Raw genomic sequence first — 20,952 nt, 5'->3', positions numbered from 1 at the left:
TAGCTTATTAGAAATGGTTTTTGGAGGTTCTTTTGACACAGGACTGGAGTAATGACTGCTGAAAAATCAGCTTTACGATCACAGAAATAAATTATTTTTTTAAATATATAAAAATAGTAAACAGTTATTATAAATTGTAATAATATTTCTCTTTTTACTGTATTTTTGGTCAATTAGGTGAGCATAAGACCCTTTTGAACTGTAGTGTACAGTGTTGTTGCCATGCTGTCATAGCTTCTCTTTTTGTGAATTATATTTTAACTTGTAAATGTGTATGTGCATGTGTGTGTTTTTCTTTCTTTTTTTTTTTAAATACAGAACTGTGTACATACATGGCATAACCAAGCAGGACTTTGCACTGTGGCATTCTTCCATCCAGTTGGCAGCTGGGACGGACGGTATGGCTCTCGGCAACCAGCAGATGAATAAAAATGATGTTCCTATCATTGTGGATAGCTGCATTGCTTTTGTCACCCAATATGGTGAGTTTTTTTTTTATATTCCTATGTGATTTAAACATTTATACTGTATTTCATTGCGAAGTATTTAATGTATCTAATTTTTGAAAATTATTATTATTTTTTTTTAATTATATCATAAAGGACACTATAAAGTTATCTCACAAAGCTTACTGTTGAATTTTCCCCCAGGTTTGTGTTATGAGGGAATCTACCAGAAGAACGGTGACCCGGGCCGTGTGGCCCAGCTCCTGCAGGATTTTACCAAGAACGCTCGGGTTGTTAAGCTACGGGCTCAAGACCACCGGCTAGAGGACGTCACAGACACACTTAAGAGCTTCCTGTCTCACAGTGAAGACGCTCTATTGGCTAAAGAGCTGTACCCTTTTTGGATCTCTGCCCTTGGTTAGTGCTGCCAGCCACTTAATCTGTTCCTGCGAATGAACATTAGTTTGTGTTCAATTATAGATCAAACTACTCTAAGGTCCAGTTGGTTGTTATTAAAGGTGCGTTCAGTAGTTCTTTAGGTAGTGTTTGTATTAGTATTTTTTGTACTTTAACTACAGTTAACAAAGTGGTGTTAGATGCCACACTGCCATCTAGCTATTGATGTGGATCAGCATGATCTTTATTTTTTGGTCTTCTGGCTTTGGATCTTTTTTGCTTCGTCAGCTGTAGAGTAGCCTACTGATTCTCACATTGTTTCCACTGGTAAAGCACGATAAAAGCACATAATAAGTGTGTTATTTGACTGATTTTCACTCTTCACATCATGAAACGACACTACACTACTAGCGTATCTACAGAGGCATCAGCTCTTGAGCACGTGGATTCTCTTTGTCAATTTTCGATGGCAAAATAAATTGAGCTGGTTGACTGGCATCATAAATAATTAAAACAGTCTTCATATGGTGTCAATATAAACCAGCACCAAAGTACTGAATGCACCTTTAAGGGGCTTGGTCAAGGAGTGTTATTTGTGTAAAATGCACACAGAACTTTATGTGGATGCACATTACAATTCTACTTTAAATAGTGTTTATTGTCCTTAAATGCAGATGAACAGGATGAGAAGGTTAGAGTGCAAAAATATTCATCCTACATTCAGAGTTTACCCAAAGTCAACAGGTCAACTCTTGGTGCTCTGCTGCAGCATTTGTACAGGTAATTCCCCCTTTTTACAACAACAACAACATTCTGCAATAACATCCTCTGAAGCCAGTACATTTCCAGTTGGTATTCTGTTAATGTTTGAAGTCTGGTTAGCTCACAGTAAACATGGGCACTCCAAACCCTCAGATTGCTCAAAATATTCTTGTAATGACTGTAATTGTTTGAAGAAGGCTTAATTGGCCCTTTTGGCATATTTGGAGTGTAGCCTAACATTTCCCCCATGATGTACAATAATCATTTTGCTGTGCTCAGGTCTGCACAGCATTTGCACCTGCCTACATTCTTTTGATGCTTATATGTGCTTTTATTTAAAACTACTCACTTCCTGTCATAGCTTTCTTCAGAAAAATGCCTTAAAGTTCTGTAAACAATAACACAGTGCCAACAAAAACTTTGCTGATCAAATAGGTTTTTCCAATATAATAAGTGCTGTATTTATTCGACTACATACAATACCATTCAAAAATTGGCATCAGTAAGAATTTTTTAAAACCTGGACATAACACTTAAATAAATACTTTGAGTTTAAAGGCAGTAAAGACTTTTGCATTAAAAATGTATTTCAAATAAATACTGTTCTTTTGAACTTTCTATTCCTCATGGTTTCCACAAAAATATTAAGCGGAACAACTGTTTTCAGCATCGATAATAATAACAAAATTTTTTAAACAACAAATCAAAGTATTATATTGATTTCTGAAGGATCACATGGTTCTGAAGAATGGAGGAATGGCTTATATAAATTCAGATTTGCATCACAGTAATAAATTACATTTAAAAAAAAAAAAAAAAAAGATAACAGGGTATGTTCAATTTTAATAATATTTCACAATATAACAGTTTTACTGACTTGATGAGCATAAGAGACCTTTCAAAAACATAACAAAATCCGTAGTGAACAGTAGTGTAATTTAAATAAATAAAATAATTAAAAAAATACATAAATCAATCTATGTAAAAATGTTACAATTTAATTTAGGGATCATAAAATAGTTATACTGCTATACTACTCAAGCTTGAGCTTGCATGCAAGAGTTGCAACGGTTGTTGCACATTACACACAGAATTCAGTGAATTCAGAAGTGTATATATGTATGTATGGCCGGTTTGTGTTTACTCATCTATTATTTATGTAGGTCTTTTTCCAGAAATATTCACATATTTATGCACATATATTACATCTGCACAGGATCCAGAGGTGCTCGCATATCAACCAGATGAACACGCAGAATCTGGCGTGTGTTTTCTCCTCGTGCCTGTTTCAGACGGAGGGACACACAGCTCAGGAGACCCGTGTGGTGGAAGACCTCATCAACAATTACATCCAGCTCTTCTCTGTGAGTTAAACGTGTGTCCTCTCTCAGGATTCAGACCTAGTTGATCTCTGTCGCTCGAGTCCCAAGGGTCTGCTAAACGTGAGACCGCTCCAATATTCACTCCCCTCATATTCACGGTTTGAGAGCCAAAAGGCATTTCACAGTGCTGTTTCCACAGGTGTGTGGGGTTAATTAATAATTTATACCGTTGTACCCTTTTTATTAATTCACAAGACCTTGATTTACTAGTCAATTGTAGTCTCTTTATTACTGAAGATTTGGACGTGAGGCATTGATTTTATTGTCCATTCTAATTATTGCTGATGAAAATAGACGCCTGTCTGTGTTGAACCCTTCATTTGAAGAGGGCTATAACAAACTGGCAAGAGTATATGACAAACTCCATGGTGCTATGAACAGTGAAAAGCATTTCCATTCAACACAGTGAAATGCGAAGCTTTAGTGCAAGTGTGTGAAGAAGGGGACGGTGTTCGTGCTGCACTTGGACGCATGCCTCTGTAATGGGATTTACAGTGCTGCGCTGTGCTAATTCCCCCTCGGCCCGCTCATACATTCATAGGCCCCCTGGCTTCGCACATACACACGCTTGTACTTTCGGAGAGAGGGAGAACTTGTGAAACGTGAAGTTTAGTGTTGCTAAAAGCCATGATCTAGAGAAAAAAATATGGGAAGTTTCACTAAAGTAATATGTAGCATAACACCAAGGCATGCAGGTGTAAATTAAAAGTTTACTATATATGTTAACATTTTTGTTTTAAAATCATTTAAAATCAAGCATTCTATATCTTATAAATGCATTTAAGCATCGCAACATAATTTGCAGTGTGAAAAGGTTTTAAGCTTACATTTCACAGTGTTAAAGATTAGCTTTAAGTGAGCATTATTTATTTTCCAGTATATTTACATTTAGAATCTAAATGCAAAAATAGGAGAATGAGCTTGCACCATTAGATATCATTTATCGGTCATTATACTGTATATTAAAATCATCTGACAACTCATTCCACTTGTATATGTTATTGACCATTCAACTTTTAAGTTTTCTGACATGCCATTTCAAACAGGTCCACTTATGGGATGCTTTTTTGAAAAGTTTAAATGCCCTGACTTTGCTGTAAGGGATGTGAGCAGGTCTGTTTACTGTGCACAGGGGCTTTAATCTGTGTTTATCTGTGCGGGTCCATTAAAACAGGTCAATGAAGAGCAGGTTAGGCAAATGGAGAAAGAAAACAGCTTTATCACCAGGTGGAAGGACACCACAGTAAGTCACCCCTTTTAACCTTCCTGCTAAATAGGTGTGTGTGTGTGTGTGTGTGTTTGCAGGTTTTTTATGAAGCATGATGTTACAGGCCATAAATGTGTGCATTCAGCTTTTAACCTCCTTGTGTTGGAATATATGTGTATTTACGTTTTTACAGGTCACAGAATCACTTTGACCTGTATTGGTATTGTTTTGAGCAAATTAGAGCAAACAGTGCTCTTTGTGCTACCTAACATTCCTGTCTCCTGCTTTATACCTCGCTGGCACCGTGAGGAACAATTTGTTCAGATAAGCTGAAAAACAAATTAATCTTCCTTTGTTTGCTACTGTCCAAGTTTAAAAAGTTTCAGTGAATGTGTTCAAGTTTGGGCAAGGACAATGTTGGAACTGACCCATGAAAAATACTTGAAGCTTTTGAACGCTTAAACACATTCACATTCACACATTGAAACACAATACAGTACCAGATTTTAATTAATGAATTAAAAGCATTATCACCACAGAAGAGAGGAATTTAGGTAATTTTAATTTGAAATGCATTTTTAATGTATTTTTCACAAACATCATGGATCTGGATAGAACATGACTGTTATGTCACTGGCCCATTTATGTATGGGAAAAACTCATTTTAAGCATAAGCCTTTAGATTAGTGGTTCTCAACCTTTTTGACTCAGTGGCCACATATTCTCCAACACATTATTTTAAGGCCCTTCATACTGGTTTATATATTTACAGCGGGTAAAATAAGTATTGAACACGTCAACATTTTTCTCAGCAAATTTATTTCTAAAGGTGCTGCTGACTTGAAATGTTCACCAGATGTCGGTAACAACCTGAGTAATCCATACATACAAAGAAAACAAAACAAGTAAGTTCAGAAATTAAGTTGCGTGTAATAAAATGGAATGACACAGGGAAAAAGTATTGAACACATGAAGAAAGGGAGGTTCAGTAAGGCATGGAAAGCGACATCTGGTGAAAATTTCATGTCAACAGCACCTTTAGAAATATATTTAATGAGAAAAATGGTGATGTGTTCAATACTTGTTTTACTTGCTGTATACACATATCTGCACAGTATCCAGAGGTGCTATCAACTAACTTATCATTTAGCTTAAGTCACCCTGTTTGTTGTGTGTCTCAGCCCCCCTTGGCTGACAGTGTTAGGAAGGTTCTTCTGGAAATGCAGTAGGTTACAAGTTACCCTGTGTAAAATGTAATAAGTAGTGTAACTATTTCAATTACTTTATTAAAGTAATATAACTGATTACATTTGATTACTTTTTGATTACTTCTCTAAATTTCTAATGTTTTCAACTATTAATCATTTTCAAACATGTACACCAGGCAGGGTTAGCCTTACAGTAGTATTCAACACTGATTACTATCACTTTCGAAATCCTTCATCACTTGAATTAAGATTATAATAATTTAATTTCAAAGCACAGCCACCAAAACCAAAACAAATTTAAAACCAAAACAAGATATAGTTCAATAGCTATGATACTGTTTTTGAAATCAAATTTTGCATAGTTCTGACAGGAAACACTGGCATCTAACAATGGCTTGGAAAAAACAGTTAATCTTAAAAAATAAAGCATAGGCCTACATAAACCCAAAGCATGTGCCCTATTCTGTGTACTTAACTCCTGAAACATTGGTGTCTCATATTTTAGAGCAGTCACTGCAGTTTATGAAAGAAATCAATTAATCTGTATGTGGGTGTGTGGAAAAAAAATTCAGATGTAACCCCGTTTGTAAACATTTTTTATAAGTAACTGTAATTTAATTACACAATTTTTCTCAGTATAACTGTAACTGATTACAATTACACTTATTTTTTAATGCAATTACGTAATTAACTAGTTACTTCCCAACACTGCTGAACCACTGCACTAAATGGATAGTAGACAGTAGAAACATGTATTCGGCTAGCTGTGTTCAAACTTTTGACTAGTACAATTCCCTGGCTGCCAAAATAACCAAGTTTCATTGTATCCGACACAGAATTTCTGAATAAGAGTGTTTATACACTGTTCTTATAGAATGTTACAGTAGCATGTGTGTCATTTACGCTACATTTAAATACATTTTGCCAACGCAGTTTCATTCGTTTAGAAGAGGAGCTTTAATCTGTGGTTTACATGAGCTAAGATGTTTGCCAGCTTTTGTTGTGTAATGCTGCTAAATGATGTGTGGGACTCCAGCTGTGTGTCATTTAGTCAGACACACACAGACGCTGGTCTGAACTGAATGGGCTGCTGATTGCTTTTGTATTATATCCACAAAGACTGCTGTACAGTTGGGTGCTTAGTTTCTTAGATAAGCTGTGTTCAATCATTTTCTTTCTTTCTTGCTATATATTTGAATGAATTACGTATGTATTTAAAGTCGTGTGTGTGTTTTGTCTCTCTGTGTGTTACATGTGTTTGCAGTTCTCTCCTGCTGGTGACCTGATATTTGAAGTCTACTTGGAAAAAAAGGCGCCAGAGAAGTGCTGTTTAATCAAGGTTTGTTTCCCTCGCTCTCGCTCTGTGGTGTGTGTGACTGTCTTGCTGTCTGTGTGTGTGAACCTAGAGGGTATTCTGCCACAGACTAAATCAAACTGCAGTTAATCAAAGGCATGTTTGATTTAATTGTGAGAGTAATTGTGTTTTATCAGTAGTCAAGGTAAACCTCAGTTAATAGAGGTTGCTTCAGAGTGTTTTTTCTCTTGACACTCCTTTGATATCTTCTTTCCTATTTTCCTCTCATTTCTCCTCCAGCAAAAGTAGATCAATCCTTTTGCACAAGGAAATGAAGTTTTGAACATTTAAAACACAGAAAACAGAAAATAATACTGATGTCTGTGTCTATAAGGTGTCTCCTAGCATGAGGTCAGACGAGCTTGCCATCAGCACTCTGGAGATGAAGGGGATAGAGGTCAAAGCTCAAGATCTCTGGACCACTTTTGAGGTCATTGAGAATGGAGAGATGGGTAAGGGTCCTGCTGCTGTTAAATCTTACAGTTAAACAATAAAAACCAGTTGAAATCAGTATTTAGGAGTGAATTCTACATTAAGCATCTTTTTAGCAACTGTATAGCAAATTATTAGAGCATTTAATGATGTTCCTCTAAGGCTTACACACACATTAAAATGCTTCAATAGCTAAGTGAATGCGCATGATTAGTACTATTATTATTTCATGAGGGTTATGCGAAACTATTAACAGATTGTGGTACATTGGTGGGAGGCAGAGACAGGTGGTGTAAGAGTGATTTTTGCCAATAGCGAGCATTGTGTTTTCCTTTTTACAAATTACAACTTGATAATGGATCTATTTTGCACTTGAGTGTGTTTTCTAATCATAGTCAGATTGGCTGGCGATAATTGCAAATTTGCACCACATAATTATGCTAGTGTGGAGGACAAACCCAAAGCACAAACAGTTTTTTGGGGGGGTGATGAGAAGGATTGCTTTGTTTGTTTTGTTTTGTTTTGATGTAATCTGTATGTATTGCAATCAATACAGTCCTGCTGATTAATTTTTGACTCTTAGAGACTCTTTTGTATGTTTGTCCAGGAACATATTGTATACATGTACAAAACTTGTACACAAATGTCCGCTCTCCACATTGCAACACGCAGTCCATCAAACATACTTATGAATTGCGTTCTGACACGTTTTGAAGCACAATGATGTGTGAAATCGAGCTTGCATAGCTAGAAGCTAGAAGTGTTAGCATATTTGCATAGCATATGTTTCTGGCCTTTCTGTTCTGTGGAGTCGCAATCAATTGTGAAAGAACTCAGATGGAGCTTTGCGTTCATCATTTCTCTCTGTGCACAGAGCGGCCCTTACACTACAAAGAGAAGATTCTGGAGCAGGTATTGGAGTGGAGCTCTCTGGAGGATCCCAGCTCAGCCTTCCTGCTCATTAAGAAATACTCTGGTTCTAAAATGACAGATTCCAACTCAGGTACCAACAATGAATGTCCTAATGCACCCCTGCAGATCGCTCTAAACCAGGGGTGTCAAACTCAATTCCTGGAGGGCCACGGCCCTGCAGAGTTTAGCTCCAACCCTAATTAAACTACATGGTTTGTGTTTTTGGAGCAGGGTTGGAGCTAAACTCTGCAGGGCTGCGGCCCTCCAGGAACTGAGTTTTGACACCCCTGCTCTAAACTATGATCGACAGATTAAACAACCTTATTTTATTTCATTTACAGTCAGTGTTTAATTGGAGCCACATTCAAAGATTAGCTTGTGGTTATTCTTAGAGCTGTGCTTATTTTTCAGCATTGTTATTATTTAGTATACTAAATGAACACAAGGAAGAATTATAAAGTTTATTTAAATAATTATTATTATTTTTTTACATTTTAACATATTTGTACTAAAACATTAAAATGCCAATGCCATCAATTTCAGCTGAGAACTAAAATAAATCATTGAAGTAAAAATCTGACTGATTACCGGAAATGAATCAGACTTTACCATATCACTAATTTTTGCTATTGAGGTTTAAATAAGACATGCTATTAAAACTGCAGACATCTGTCTCAATTCCCTTATGTGTATTTTATCATATGAAACATCCTACATGGTGACTGTGAATATTTTCGGTTGATGACCCTAATAAATCCATAAATCTGAGTTTCAAATCGATTAACTTTGTGACCAACAAAATCATAGCAAATATATAATAAATTGCCTAGCCCTAGTTAACATCAGTCATAAAGTTTTCTGATTCTGGCCTAATTTCATAACTTTTTAGAGTCTCTGTACCAATTTCTAGATCAATTTTTCACTCTTGATGATAAATGGAGTAGTTGCAGAAAAGCAAAGCAGGGTTTTTTTTTTATAAAGTGCCTTTACACTCTTTTTGGTTTCCTATTGAAACCATCAGTAATGACAGCCTGAAATTATAATTTTCTACCTACACTGAGTAATAGCTTCTCTGCATGCCTCACTAAAGATATTAATATATATTAAGCAGTCCTGTGATGCAAAGGTTTATTCATGTGGCAGGATGTGTATGTGCTAGTCTCTCAAATGTGTTAAGCTGGAAATGTGTTGCAGATGAGATTTCACTTGCTTTTCAGTACAGCTTTAGAAATGTTAAAAATGTATGACACCTTGCTAGAGTTTGAAGTAGCGAGAGCTGCACTGGTGCAGTGCTGCAGTGTATGTATAGTTTGTATGTTCTGTCTCATAAATAGTTCATGGTATGACTCGATATGTTTTCTTTGTGCTGTTCTTTGTTTGTGACAGATAAACTGAAAGATTTCATTAAAGGAGAGCAACTCAAATTCAAAGACGGTTCTTCCAAACTGCTTTTGGGGAATAAGTTTCAGGACCGATACCTGGTACTACAAGACAAAAAACTGCTGTTATACAAAGACATAAAAGTACGTCTCCTACATTTTCACTCTTAATTCCGAGTCAAAATGCTTCGCAAGGTCCTTAAGTATCTCTGCCCATGGTAATATTTAAATATCTCCATCCCTGCTGTTCATGGGGATCAACCTCTATGCAGTATCTCTGTTCGCCAGCGGCCCTGCAGCAGTCATCAGTTTACCAATTTAGATTTTTCGCCGTAGCATTTCATATTAGCTCTGTTTGTTTTCTTAGCATGCATTTACAGATGAAATAGTAATTAAAAAACACAGCGGATATGAAATTACCTGCTTTGGGCCAATCGCAGGGGCCCGCTTGTAATAAGCGTGGAGGAAAAAAAAAAGGAAACAAATAAACCCTTAATGGCTATTTTCATTTTGAATTAAAGTAATGTGGGACTTCTCATACCCCCTAAAATGAGTACAGTGATTTAAACGACTGCAGTCTGTTAGGTTCTCTCTCTGTAATATCTCCTCATACTTGCTTTATTCACTCTGTGCACACGCCGATCTGCTCTTCCTCAGGGGCACACGCTCCGTGAGCTAAGACACAGTCTCCTAAGGAGTGCAGGATGTGTTAATAACTGATATTTGAGCGAAGTGTGGATGTGTGTGTGTGAGAGAGAGATGGAGGGAAGGCGGAGAGGCGAAGACACTCTGAATGAAGGCTGTTCTTTCCTTAATTAGTGTAATTTCTGGCTGCTGCGGAATTTTCGGCTAATTATCAAGTGAAGAAGGTGGGAATTGGCTGTGAAGCAGAAATTTAATTGATATTCTGATGCCTTTGTTTTCTGTTTCTTGCTGCTTTGTAAGTTAGGATTCTCGGTTAGATCTCATTTTGCTGTCGTCGATGTGTTTGCCTGAGCCACTCGTGTTTTGCAGTGCATTACGTACGAAGTACATCCCTTCCAGGCAACAACACAGTGTTGTCGGCACATGCTAGTTTACACAATGCCCTTGGGCTCCCAACAGCTGTAAACAGGAAATTGCAGTTTTTTCCCCTTTTGATTCAAGTGAATGAGCTGGGGGAAATAAAGCAGATTTTTTTTTTTTTTTCACACTACTTTTCTGCATACAGTAAGTGAACCAGTTTTAGTGGTGCTGATTGTTTGGAAAGGATTTTGATTGATATATAGCATTGTAATAAAGCAGCATTAATATTGAGCTATGTTGTATGTACTTTAAAATATGTGTAGACAGACATTTTTTTAAAAATAAAAGCCTTGTGTTGATTTTGAAACACGTGCTATTGTTTCCACAGAGTACCAAACCAGAAAGAGAGGCTCCATTAAAGTCTGTTAAATGTTACTTAGGGCTACGAAGGAAGTTGAAACCAACAAGCAGGTAATGGTCTTTTATCAAGTGCACTAAAAAAAAATGTGATGCAATTATCTTTCACATTTAAAAAAAAAAAAAAGTGCTACCTAATCGTGCCTTTCTCAAGTACATCAACAAACTGGTGCTTTTTGTAACAATTTCCCCAAACCCTCATTATAATACTTATTTTAATCCGGAACACGTAGAGCCCACAAACAGTGGTGTGAAACAAATTATTCAAAATTAGTGTGGCCACACTGAAAGACGTATTAATAATACTAAATGTGTAATTAAGATCGATTCATAAATGTTCTGACATTAACTCAAGGTTTGTGCTCAAATGAGCTTCGAGTTCAGTCTTTATCTCTTGTGCCAAACACACAGAGCTGCTTGGTTTAGTGCCAAATGCCCCCCTTAGAAACGAGACTATCACAGTCAATCTGAAAGCAGATTTATATCTCACAATTACAAAATTCATTAAACGTAATTTAGCAAATACACTGTACTATGTTTTTCTCTCTCCTGCTGGGAAGATTGTTAACAGTGGATTTGCTTCATTACAATAATTCTGCTTTTTTGTAATTTATGGCTGTAGTGTAATTTATGAGTGCACTGAAGACTTTTCATCTAATGATCATTTATTCATAGTTTTCCTTGTGAATGTATCCACGGCATGATTCTTACAATAGCATTTACCCTTAAATGACTTTCAATCTGTTTGCACGTTATTTTGTTTTAATGTTACATTGAGGTATTAACATGCATACTATTTAGCTTTTGTTAATTTGAGGGTGTTTCTTCAACTATAGGCACTTTTGTTTCCTGGACAAGAAAATGAACTCATTTTCACACTCTCATGTTTACTTTGTCCAACAGTGGACATACATGCATCACAGGAACCGTGATTAACATTTCTACCACAGTGACATTTTCACCACATTTTAAATGGTGTATGGTGTTTGATAACTTGTGGTGGAAATTACATTTTACACATTGTTGGAGCCTGCACATGACATGCAGGGGGAAAAAAAACAAGATAACGTTATCGTTAATTAAGAATTCATTCAACAAAAGAAATTGTGGCCGCGATTTAACTAAATTAAAACAAGGGAACAAATGAATACAACATTGCCACACTTTAACTAAAACAAATTAATAATATGTGGCCACAGATTAGTAAATTGTGGAAACGAATCTGTGGCCATGATTTAATTAAATTAAAACAAGGAAACAAAATAATTAATATAACGTGGCCATGATTTTCCTAAAACAAAAAAAAAGAATTTATCAAAGGTGGCCACGTTTAAATAAGAGATTAATAAAACGTGGCCACAAATTAACAAGCCATGACAAAAAAAATTAATTTGTGGTCACAATGTCTTTTTTTTTTTTTTTTTTTTCACATGTCCTTTGACAGGCTCTTTTCTAAGGCTAATTTTGTAGATAGATTATTTTTTGTAACCTAATGTACACACAATTTGGTAATATTTTCACACTTAATTTTGATGAAACTGTAATTGAAGCAAAAGTATTTTTTGTGGTGGAAGTGATGTCAAAAGTGGGAGACAATCATTTGCACATTATACATATTGAAATGTTGTATTTCATTCTTTTATAAGATCAAATTTTGAATTCATAGTTTATACTAGGTTTTCAGAGTGAAGCTATAAAATCAATACTGTATATGAAAAGGCAATAAATGTTTAATAAAAAATTAAAATAAAAAAATACCAGGGACAAAGTGCCAGAGGTTGAAGAAACACATTTTAACGCTCATTATATAGTTAAATAAGAAGCTGATTGTCAGCCACATTGACTAAAATGCAGTGTGTAAGGTCAGAATTTTTTTGTTTGAACCATTTAGACCAAGAACCATGAATTTAACAAATTAATGAGAAGTAGGTCAGCAGAACAGTTACACCTGTAAGAGTGTAAAGTATAACAGGCCGTGTAACATTGATATAATTCTCTTACACAAGCAAAATAGGTCATCTTTTCTATTAGGCTTGTCAGCTGGCTATGAAAGTTAAGCTGAATTTAATGGCATCTTAGCACTTTAGATGTTCTCAATGGGTCAGACTGTGGTGCCATCAGGAAAAGCTGAATATAAACCTGAGAACCTGAATGAAATGCTGCGAAACTAATGGAATACTTTCTGTTGTTGTTTTTCTGACTAATTTTCAACAGTTGGGGATTTACTGTTTATACTGAAAAGCAGCAGTGGTAAGTGCAATTAACTCTGTTCCTAATTGCACAGTCAATCACACGCTTCAGCAAGGTTTTTAGGAAAAACATTTATTGATTCTTTTTTTAATATTTCAGCCTGAAACTTACTAAGGTTTTGTACAGCTTAGTACTTGAACCACAGAACTGCATGACTGAATTTCAAATAGGACACTTGAGTGCCTCAGTGTTCTGAATATGTGCCTTTGCGTCCTCCCTGAAAAAGGTATTTCTGCTGTAAAGGGAATGATTCTCAGCAGGACTGGGTCACCTCCATTATCAGAGTGAAGGTGAGCTTTCTTCGTTTTCTAAGTGCTCATAATGTGCAGTTAACATTGTTACAAATGGGCTCGTGAAGAGATTTTTATAATGTAATTTTTAGATGGGTACTGTTCCACATCTGGCACTTAGTAGCTGTTTATTTCGAATTTAGCAACCAAACATGAGGCTCTTTTTTTGTAGCTTCATAAACTTCCATGATATTACCATGTTTTTTCTTTCTTTTTGGAGATAGAAGGTATCCTGTAAAGTACTTTGGAGTACCTTGTAAAAACCATGGTACATGAATATGGAAAACATGGTATTACCGTCTGATACCACAGCTGTGCTTAACTGTATCAAATGTGCACTTGTAGCGTACTTCAAAAGAAATTTAAAAGTACCTTTTAAAACATAATAAATGTTAATAATGTTTATAAAATAAAGGCCATTTAGGTGTTCTTAAAAATAGTAGACTTTCACAGCTATGCTTCAAATGTTTTTTGTTATGTTTTAAAAAGTGCAGTTTGTAATAATGTCAAATTAAGAATTTTACTTCAAATTATATTTAAATCATCAGCTTTGATAAAGCACATTTATTTTGATGTGTTAACTAACATACTGAAGCATATGTAAAGCACTTGATTATATTTAAACTGTACTGTGTTATTCAATATTACATTTTAAGTTTATGTATGTGACTCTGGACCAAAAAAAAAACAACAGTCGAAAGTAGAACAGTTATATTTGTAGCAATATCCAACAATACATTGTATGGGTCAAAATGATCAATTTTTCTAATGTCAAAATAATTAGGATATAAAGTAAAGATCATGTTCCATTAAAATATTTTGTAAATTTCCTACCATATATATATATATATATATATATACAGTATATATTAAAAAATAAATTTTTGATTAGTAATATGCATTGCTAAGAACTTTGGACAAATTTAAAGGCGATTTTCTCTATATTTGGATTTTTTTGCACCCTCAGATTCCAGATTTTCAAATAGTTGTATCTCGGCCACATATTGTCCTATCCTAACAAACAGAACATCAACGGAAAGCTTGTATAAATCTCAGTTTCAAAAATTTACCCTTATGACTGGTTTTGTGGTCTAGTGTCACATATTTTAACTAAATTGTAGCTTTATTATCTCAAATGTGTAATTACAAATATGACTAAATACAGAACACATACTTGTTTAAGTAGAAATGACATTAAAGTACATTTACTGTTATATTAGTTTTCCATCAATGACTGCCAGTAGATTTGGGATTAAACTTGAACCATATTTCAAAAATAATAGAAGGAATTATGAAATTACATATAAAGGTGTCCTACATAATTGGGTCAAAAAGCACTTTGTGTAAATTTAGAGTATAATACATTTTCATTTAATTGCAGTTAGCATGCTGTTAACATTACATTCTGTTCACACTCAAGTCTTTCAGTATTATATTATTTGTACAATTTTTAGTATGCTCAAGTGTGCTGCTAGTTTTTCACAAGGGCCATGATACCCCCAGAGTCCTGTATAACACTGCATTTCCTTTTCCCAGAGAAAGTTAGACGAAAACTAGCCCTAAGAATTGAGGGAATGTTTTCAAGGTCATCCTCCATGAGTATAAATCACATTATCCGGAAAGGTCTTTTAGCTGAAATAAGGTCATGCAGACTGCCACAATAACACTGGTTCCAGCAGACTCTTCTTTAGACAAGCCGGGCACTACTACACACAGAGGGCCTGACTCAGCTGATTCACTATTAATAACTTAAACCAAAGGCAAGAGATGGCAGAGAAGTACTGTAGTAGATGATTTAGCCATTGTTTAGATCTCTCCTCCAATCCTCTAACCCTCTCAGATTTTTCCTGCCCCTCTCTTCGGTCCTAATGCCTCATCCTTATCTACTTCCCACAGGTTCGCTGTTTTCATTGTCGAGGTTTATTCTTGCTTTTGTGGCTTTGAACTGATACGAGGAAGAAAAATAAAGCGCTTCGGTTCTTAATTTTTTTCCTCTTCCGGGGAGGTGGGGCGCAGTGAGGTGCTGCAGGGGTTTTTTTTGTTTCTTAAAGCGGTAGAGTAAACGAGGAGTGGAGGGCATGTACCATAATTCCCATAATTCAGTGTACATATTGCTGTGTCTCATTATTACATGCACTAAAAGCGGTTGTGCAGTCCATGCAGGTAGATTAATTGATACTCTTCTAACCTCTCGCTGCTTCCATTTCACCCAGCATTCTGCTTGGCATGGTTTCCATAGAAACTGGCGAGATGTGCTGGGTAGGTAAAGGAACAGGCAGATGAGACCTTCTGCTGCTAAAATGAGGATATAGACGTGAAGAACAACTCAAAGGCCATAAAGTCACAGTGGAAAGTATGAGCTGTCTTAGTGAGTGTTCAGCTCAGGAATAGGTCCAGAATGTTCCAGCACATTTGTTCCTACATCATTAAGGTCAAAAAGTTAGTGTTAGTTAGAGCTGCTCGAGAATATATGGAAGTTTTAAACATTTCACTTGCCTGAGACTTAAAGCTTAAAAAGTAAGGTATACATTTTTTGTATGAAACTATTTCTTCCTACAGCAAGTTCCCACTGTCATGGAAAATATCAAAATATCAGGTAAAAGTCTGTCTTCCAGGCCTATAAATGTCACTAGAATGAATAAAATCCTAGGTAATGTAAATACAGTGCTTGGAAGGCAGTAATGATATTCCTTAAAACGTTATTATAAAGGAGTTTTACTAAGTAATTTACTATTTACTAAACTTTTTTGAGTTTGAAAATATAGGAAGTGATGATCTCACCGTAATATTTGCATACTAAATTACACTCGGTCTTATTCCTATTTGCATACTTGCATATTGTGAATGTCTTTTTGTTCTTGCATATGTTTAACTATTTATAGTCACGTCAAGTGTTAATATTAATGTTCAGCTGACATCATTTACGTTCACGTTAGCTGTTAGCTGTCAGCTGTCATTGTTTTATGTTTTTGAAAGAGGTCTTGTGTGTTCATCAAGGCTGCATTTATTGTGAAAAATATTGTGAATTTTCAGAAGCTATAACTATAAGCTATATGTTACATGATCCTTCAGAAATCCTTCTTATATGCTGATTTAGTGCTCAAGAAACATTTCTTATTATTATTTATGCTGAAAACAGTTGTGCTGCTTAACATTTTTGTGGACACCATAATACATTTTTTTCCAGGGTTCTGTGAAGAATAGACATTTGAAAATAACAGCATTTATTTGAAATATAATTCTTTTTGTAACATTTTAAATGTCCTTACTGTCACTTTTCATCAGTGATTAATGTACTCATTTCTTTAAAAAACAAATCCCAGATCAAGTGGAGTAGACATTAAGACATGTTTCTGTGCCTTAACTGTCTAGCAAACACTGGTATTTCCTTTAGGGGTTTTCTAGTAATGTTCCCCTGTAAAATATTTGATTGGCTAGAACTTGCCCTTTCTGTTCCTTTAAGCTCAAACAGTAGAGCATTGTGCTGACATCAACAAGATCATGTGTTTGATCCTGCATAGACTGATAAAATGTAAATCTTCAACACAATGTAAGATAAAAGGAACTTGTAAAAGCTTAAATGTAAATGTGTTTGCAGCATGCCAGTGACTTATGGCCTAAAGACCTAAAGCAGAGTGCATCGTTACCTTATAACCTGAGCAGAGGAAGAACATCCACTTACAGCACTGCAAAGACCAGCACAACCAAACATCAGAGAGAGGTCAGCACTAAACCTGCTCTACACTCACATAAATGTCACACATACTCGACAAACCTTTTTATTTAATGTTGCTTAATGACTTTTGTGCTTCAATGAACACTTCTAAAGGCCAGCACAATTGGCAGTAGATCAGCCCTGATCTCCATCTTTGTTGTCAGTTAAACCATATCCATGTCATCTTGTCCAGAAAAATGGTTGTTGGAATTGGGCATCAAGTTTATCCACCGCATACAAAACAGCCTTTGACTCATACAGCCATGTATATCCATGTACTTCCCTCTATTTTGTAGGCTAAAGGGAAATCAGTCCTCGCTACAAGTATAGAAGGTTCAAATACACAAAACCAAATGACCACAGATGTGAGCAACCAACCGGACTTGATGCATAAATTGGCAAGCAGTGAAGGAACTCCGAGTGTCTCCGGGCTTGAAATGGTGATTGATGACACACTCCAGTCTCTGCGTAGACCATCACTTCAACAGGACCCCAGCGCTCTCACCCAGCTATCACAGAAGGCAGCTGTGTTGCCCAGCAGAGGTGCGCAGTTGCCACAAAACCTCATTAATGAACTAAGTACTGTTCTCAGCAAAACAGGGCGCTCTCTGAAAGAAGACAAATAAGAGAGACATACAGAGACTGAAAGACAAGAGCCTTGTCCATTGCACTTCCATTGTGCATGAAGAAAAACCAAGACCAACCCACAAAGCACAATAGCCTCTCCATAAGGAAGTCGAATGTACTACGACATAGAGAGTAAGTACAGTAAATGTGTAAACTAGGACTTTTTTTGCGCACAACTACAGCTGTTTGCCATAGGCTGCACTGAGCCTTTATCCATCAATTTAGAACAATATAATTCAGTATTATTGAACATTAGTGATTGTTTTAGGCTTTTGCATGATAACATGCATTTCCCTCTTCATTCTCATATCTGTATTCTCGATGAGGTTGAAAAAGACACTACTAGACAATGATGTTCCAATATCATCATAAATCTTCATATTTTGTAACAGGTTGTTCTGAGATGAGTGGAATGGAAACATTAGCATTAGTTAAAGTTGGCATGAATTGGAATTTTACCCTATTCTCTAAATTCTTACTATTAAGCATTGTGAATGATTCATCCATGTAAATGTTTTTGTTTTTTTTCTTCTTTTTTTGGCCTCGTACTTTTCAATTTAAATATCATAAATCGATTTTCCAGTGAAACAACAGTCGGATATACATTAATAGTCGGATGTGCATCACAATTCGAGAAAAAGGATCTTGCAATAAACTTGAATTCATTAGGTATCATGAACAGTGACCGATATTTTTACAGCATTAGTCTCAGATGTTAAAGTTAACATTTCAAGTTATATTAATTAGCATTAATGTATTATGAACAAACATGAAATAACTACGAACAGTTGTACTGCATGTTCATAAATCAACACTAAAAGGCTATAAAAATGTGAATTTGTGATACCTAATGCATTGGCCAGTGTTAACAAATTGAACCTTACTGTAAAGTAATTTTTAGTGCAGTTCAACTATTTTGGGTTCTATTTTGATCATTTTATTACTGATGTGCTTCAAGATCTACCAAGCGTGTTTTTGACTCAAGAGAATTGTGTGGCCTTTTTATAGTTGGGTACAAAAATAGCCCTGCTGTTTTCCCTCATTCTCATTCCTCTGTTTTCGTGCCAGCGGAGGTTGAAGACACTACCAGACAATGATGCTCCAATTGCATTGATCTGTTTAGAACTTATCAAACCTCCATGTAATGAAAGTGGCTGTTCAGAAGTGAGCTGAATTAGTTATTACAGTCCTAATGATATACCACGTGCTTTTTTCAAGAGAATCTTGTGCCTATTTATAGTTGGATACAAAACTTACCCAGCTTTCCAAACACTCCAAAGTTGTTGAATAATGCATAATAGTATGAGAGCATACACACTGAATATTGTCACCCAGTTTGGTATTAAATATTTATAGTTGACATTTTATGTAGATTAGGAATCACTTAACAGCCATCTGCATTTCATGGCTGTTTTTTAAAATGGTAATCATGCACTCTGCCTGTCATCAAAACATGTAACATACTAAAGTCCGTGTGTCATGTAAATAAAGTTAAATGGTTCATATAGTACACTAGCATTCAAAAGTTTGAGGTTGGTAAGATTATTTCATTTTTTTAAAGAAGTCTTGTATGCCCACCAATGCTGCATATATTTGATTAAAATAAAACAACAATAAAATTAAATTAAAAACAGTAATACTGTAAAATATTGTTACAATTTAAGTTGACCATTCTCTATTTTAATATATTAATTAATTTAACTAAAAATAAAACCATGGAAACATTTTTTAAATGTTAATGAAATTATTTTTTTAAATAAAATGAAATACTTCTTTATTTTAGCTTATTTCCAAGTCAATGTATATCATTTTCATGTAGTTAAACCTGAAATAACTAAAACTGAAATAAAAATGACTATGATAAAAATGTAAAAGTATATCGACTATATAGTTTTATAATCTATATGTTTAGAAAATTGCTAAATTGCTTTAACTATAATTAATGAAAGCAGCAAATTAAATAAAATGTAATTCAGAATATTAACAAAAACTATAATAGTATCTTAATGCTACAAAAATTTCAGCATTTATTTCAAATAGAAATATTTTGTAGCATTATACAAGCCTTTACTGGACCTTTTGATTAAATTAATGCATCTTTGCTAAATAAAAGTAAAAAAAAAAAAAAATCTTACCCCAAACTTTTGTACGGTAGTGTATATACTTAACTATATATATATGTTTCATCTGCTTATTTGCAGTCACTTTACAAGTGCTCTGTCAACTCCTCAACCTCTGTATAAATATACTACTGGAGCACTGCCAGTGGTTTATGATCTGCTTGTAAAAGTATGCTGCTGCCATTTTGAATTGAGAGTGTTTCTGTGACTCTTAAAGTGTTAATCAGGTTGTATTCCATGTGTTTTATTGTCTTCGTCTGATTTACCATCTGTAATCAGCCAGAGGTGTAAGTGACACACCTGCGCCATCTCCCTCATTAAAGTTTTTATGCTTGATTTAATTAGCGTGTTTATAAATGACGACTGTCAGATGCTTACACCTTGAGCGTCGCCACATGTTACGGTTTTGATTGAAACATGTCGCATCTGTGCTCCTGTCACTCAAAGCGCACACGAGTGTTTGTTCTCACCTGTTTCCGCTGCACTTCCCGCCTGAGCATTACTGCTACGCTGTGCTGGCGCTTCTCTCTCATCTGAAGGTCACCATATGGCAGGAGTGTGGGAAATGAAGGACCTCAAATAATTGAAAACATTATGCGTGACTTTGACACACAAAGGAAGGTCGGTGAAATCCAGGCGTTTTGAATGAATTAGTTGGGCTGCATCTGTTACCTGGGAATTATATTGGCTACTGTTTTCCTAAGGTTTTGTTTTGCTTGCATTTTGATTGAGCACATTAACAGCCCTGTTTTTTTTTTTTTAGTAGCAATTGTTTGCTTTTACACTCGTCCTACTAACTTTGGACCGGCCAAACTACAACAAGAGTCACACCAGGCAAAAGCTCCCAAATCACCTCCCCAAAATCCATTTAAAAAAGAGATTAAGCTAATATGACACAAACATTTGCTCATAAAAGATGCAGCATGTCCCTATAGTCTGTTATTTCTCTCAGGCTTTTGTTTTATCAGTACAAAGTCTATTCACTTTTAAGACTGAAAAGCAAGCATCGCCGAAGACTCTGAACCACCAAGCTTTCAGATTTCATCACTA

The 20,952-nt window shown here is 35.4% G+C and overlaps 1 protein-coding gene across 2 annotated transcripts in view; it reads left to right on the top strand.

Moving 5' to 3' along the window:
- Nucleotides 1–20,243, top strand: part of arap2 (ArfGAP with RhoGAP domain, ankyrin repeat and PH domain 2) — a 91,358-nt gene extending 71,115 nt beyond the window's left edge. Inside the window, exons 20-33 of one of the 2 annotated variants that reach the window (XM_058781777.1) lie at nucleotides 319–482; nucleotides 651–863; nucleotides 1,517–1,622; nucleotides 2,821–2,968; nucleotides 4,161–4,229; nucleotides 6,666–6,740; nucleotides 7,090–7,207; nucleotides 8,062–8,190; nucleotides 9,486–9,622; nucleotides 10,872–10,954; nucleotides 13,115–13,150; nucleotides 13,377–13,440; nucleotides 17,039–17,161; nucleotides 17,452–20,243. In XM_058781777.1, the coding sequence (XP_058637760.1) occupies nucleotides 319–482; nucleotides 651–863; nucleotides 1,517–1,622; nucleotides 2,821–2,968; nucleotides 4,161–4,229; nucleotides 6,666–6,740; nucleotides 7,090–7,207; nucleotides 8,062–8,190; nucleotides 9,486–9,622; nucleotides 10,872–10,954; nucleotides 13,115–13,150; nucleotides 13,377–13,440; nucleotides 17,039–17,161; nucleotides 17,452–17,781 (1,795 nt within the window). In that variant the 3' untranslated portion in view covers nucleotides 17,782–20,243. Of the gene's footprint in view, nucleotides 1–318; nucleotides 483–650; nucleotides 864–1,516; nucleotides 1,623–2,820; nucleotides 2,969–4,160; nucleotides 4,230–6,665; nucleotides 6,741–7,089; nucleotides 7,208–8,061; nucleotides 8,191–9,485; nucleotides 9,623–10,871; nucleotides 10,955–13,114; nucleotides 13,151–13,249; nucleotides 13,441–17,038; nucleotides 17,162–17,451 lie in introns of those variants that run through there. The other variant, XM_058781779.1, reaches the window with a different exon arrangement.
- Nucleotides 20,244–20,952: the final 709 nt, after the last annotated feature.

This window comes from Onychostoma macrolepis, chromosome 07 (genome assembly GCF_012432095.1).
Source record: "Onychostoma macrolepis isolate SWU-2019 chromosome 07, ASM1243209v1, whole genome shotgun sequence".
NCBI classification, from domain to species: domain Eukaryota; kingdom Metazoa; phylum Chordata; class Actinopteri; order Cypriniformes; family Cyprinidae; genus Onychostoma; species Onychostoma macrolepis.
The sequence above is the reverse complement of the archived record's forward strand: the minus strand, read 5'-3'. Positions and strand labels throughout refer to the sequence as shown.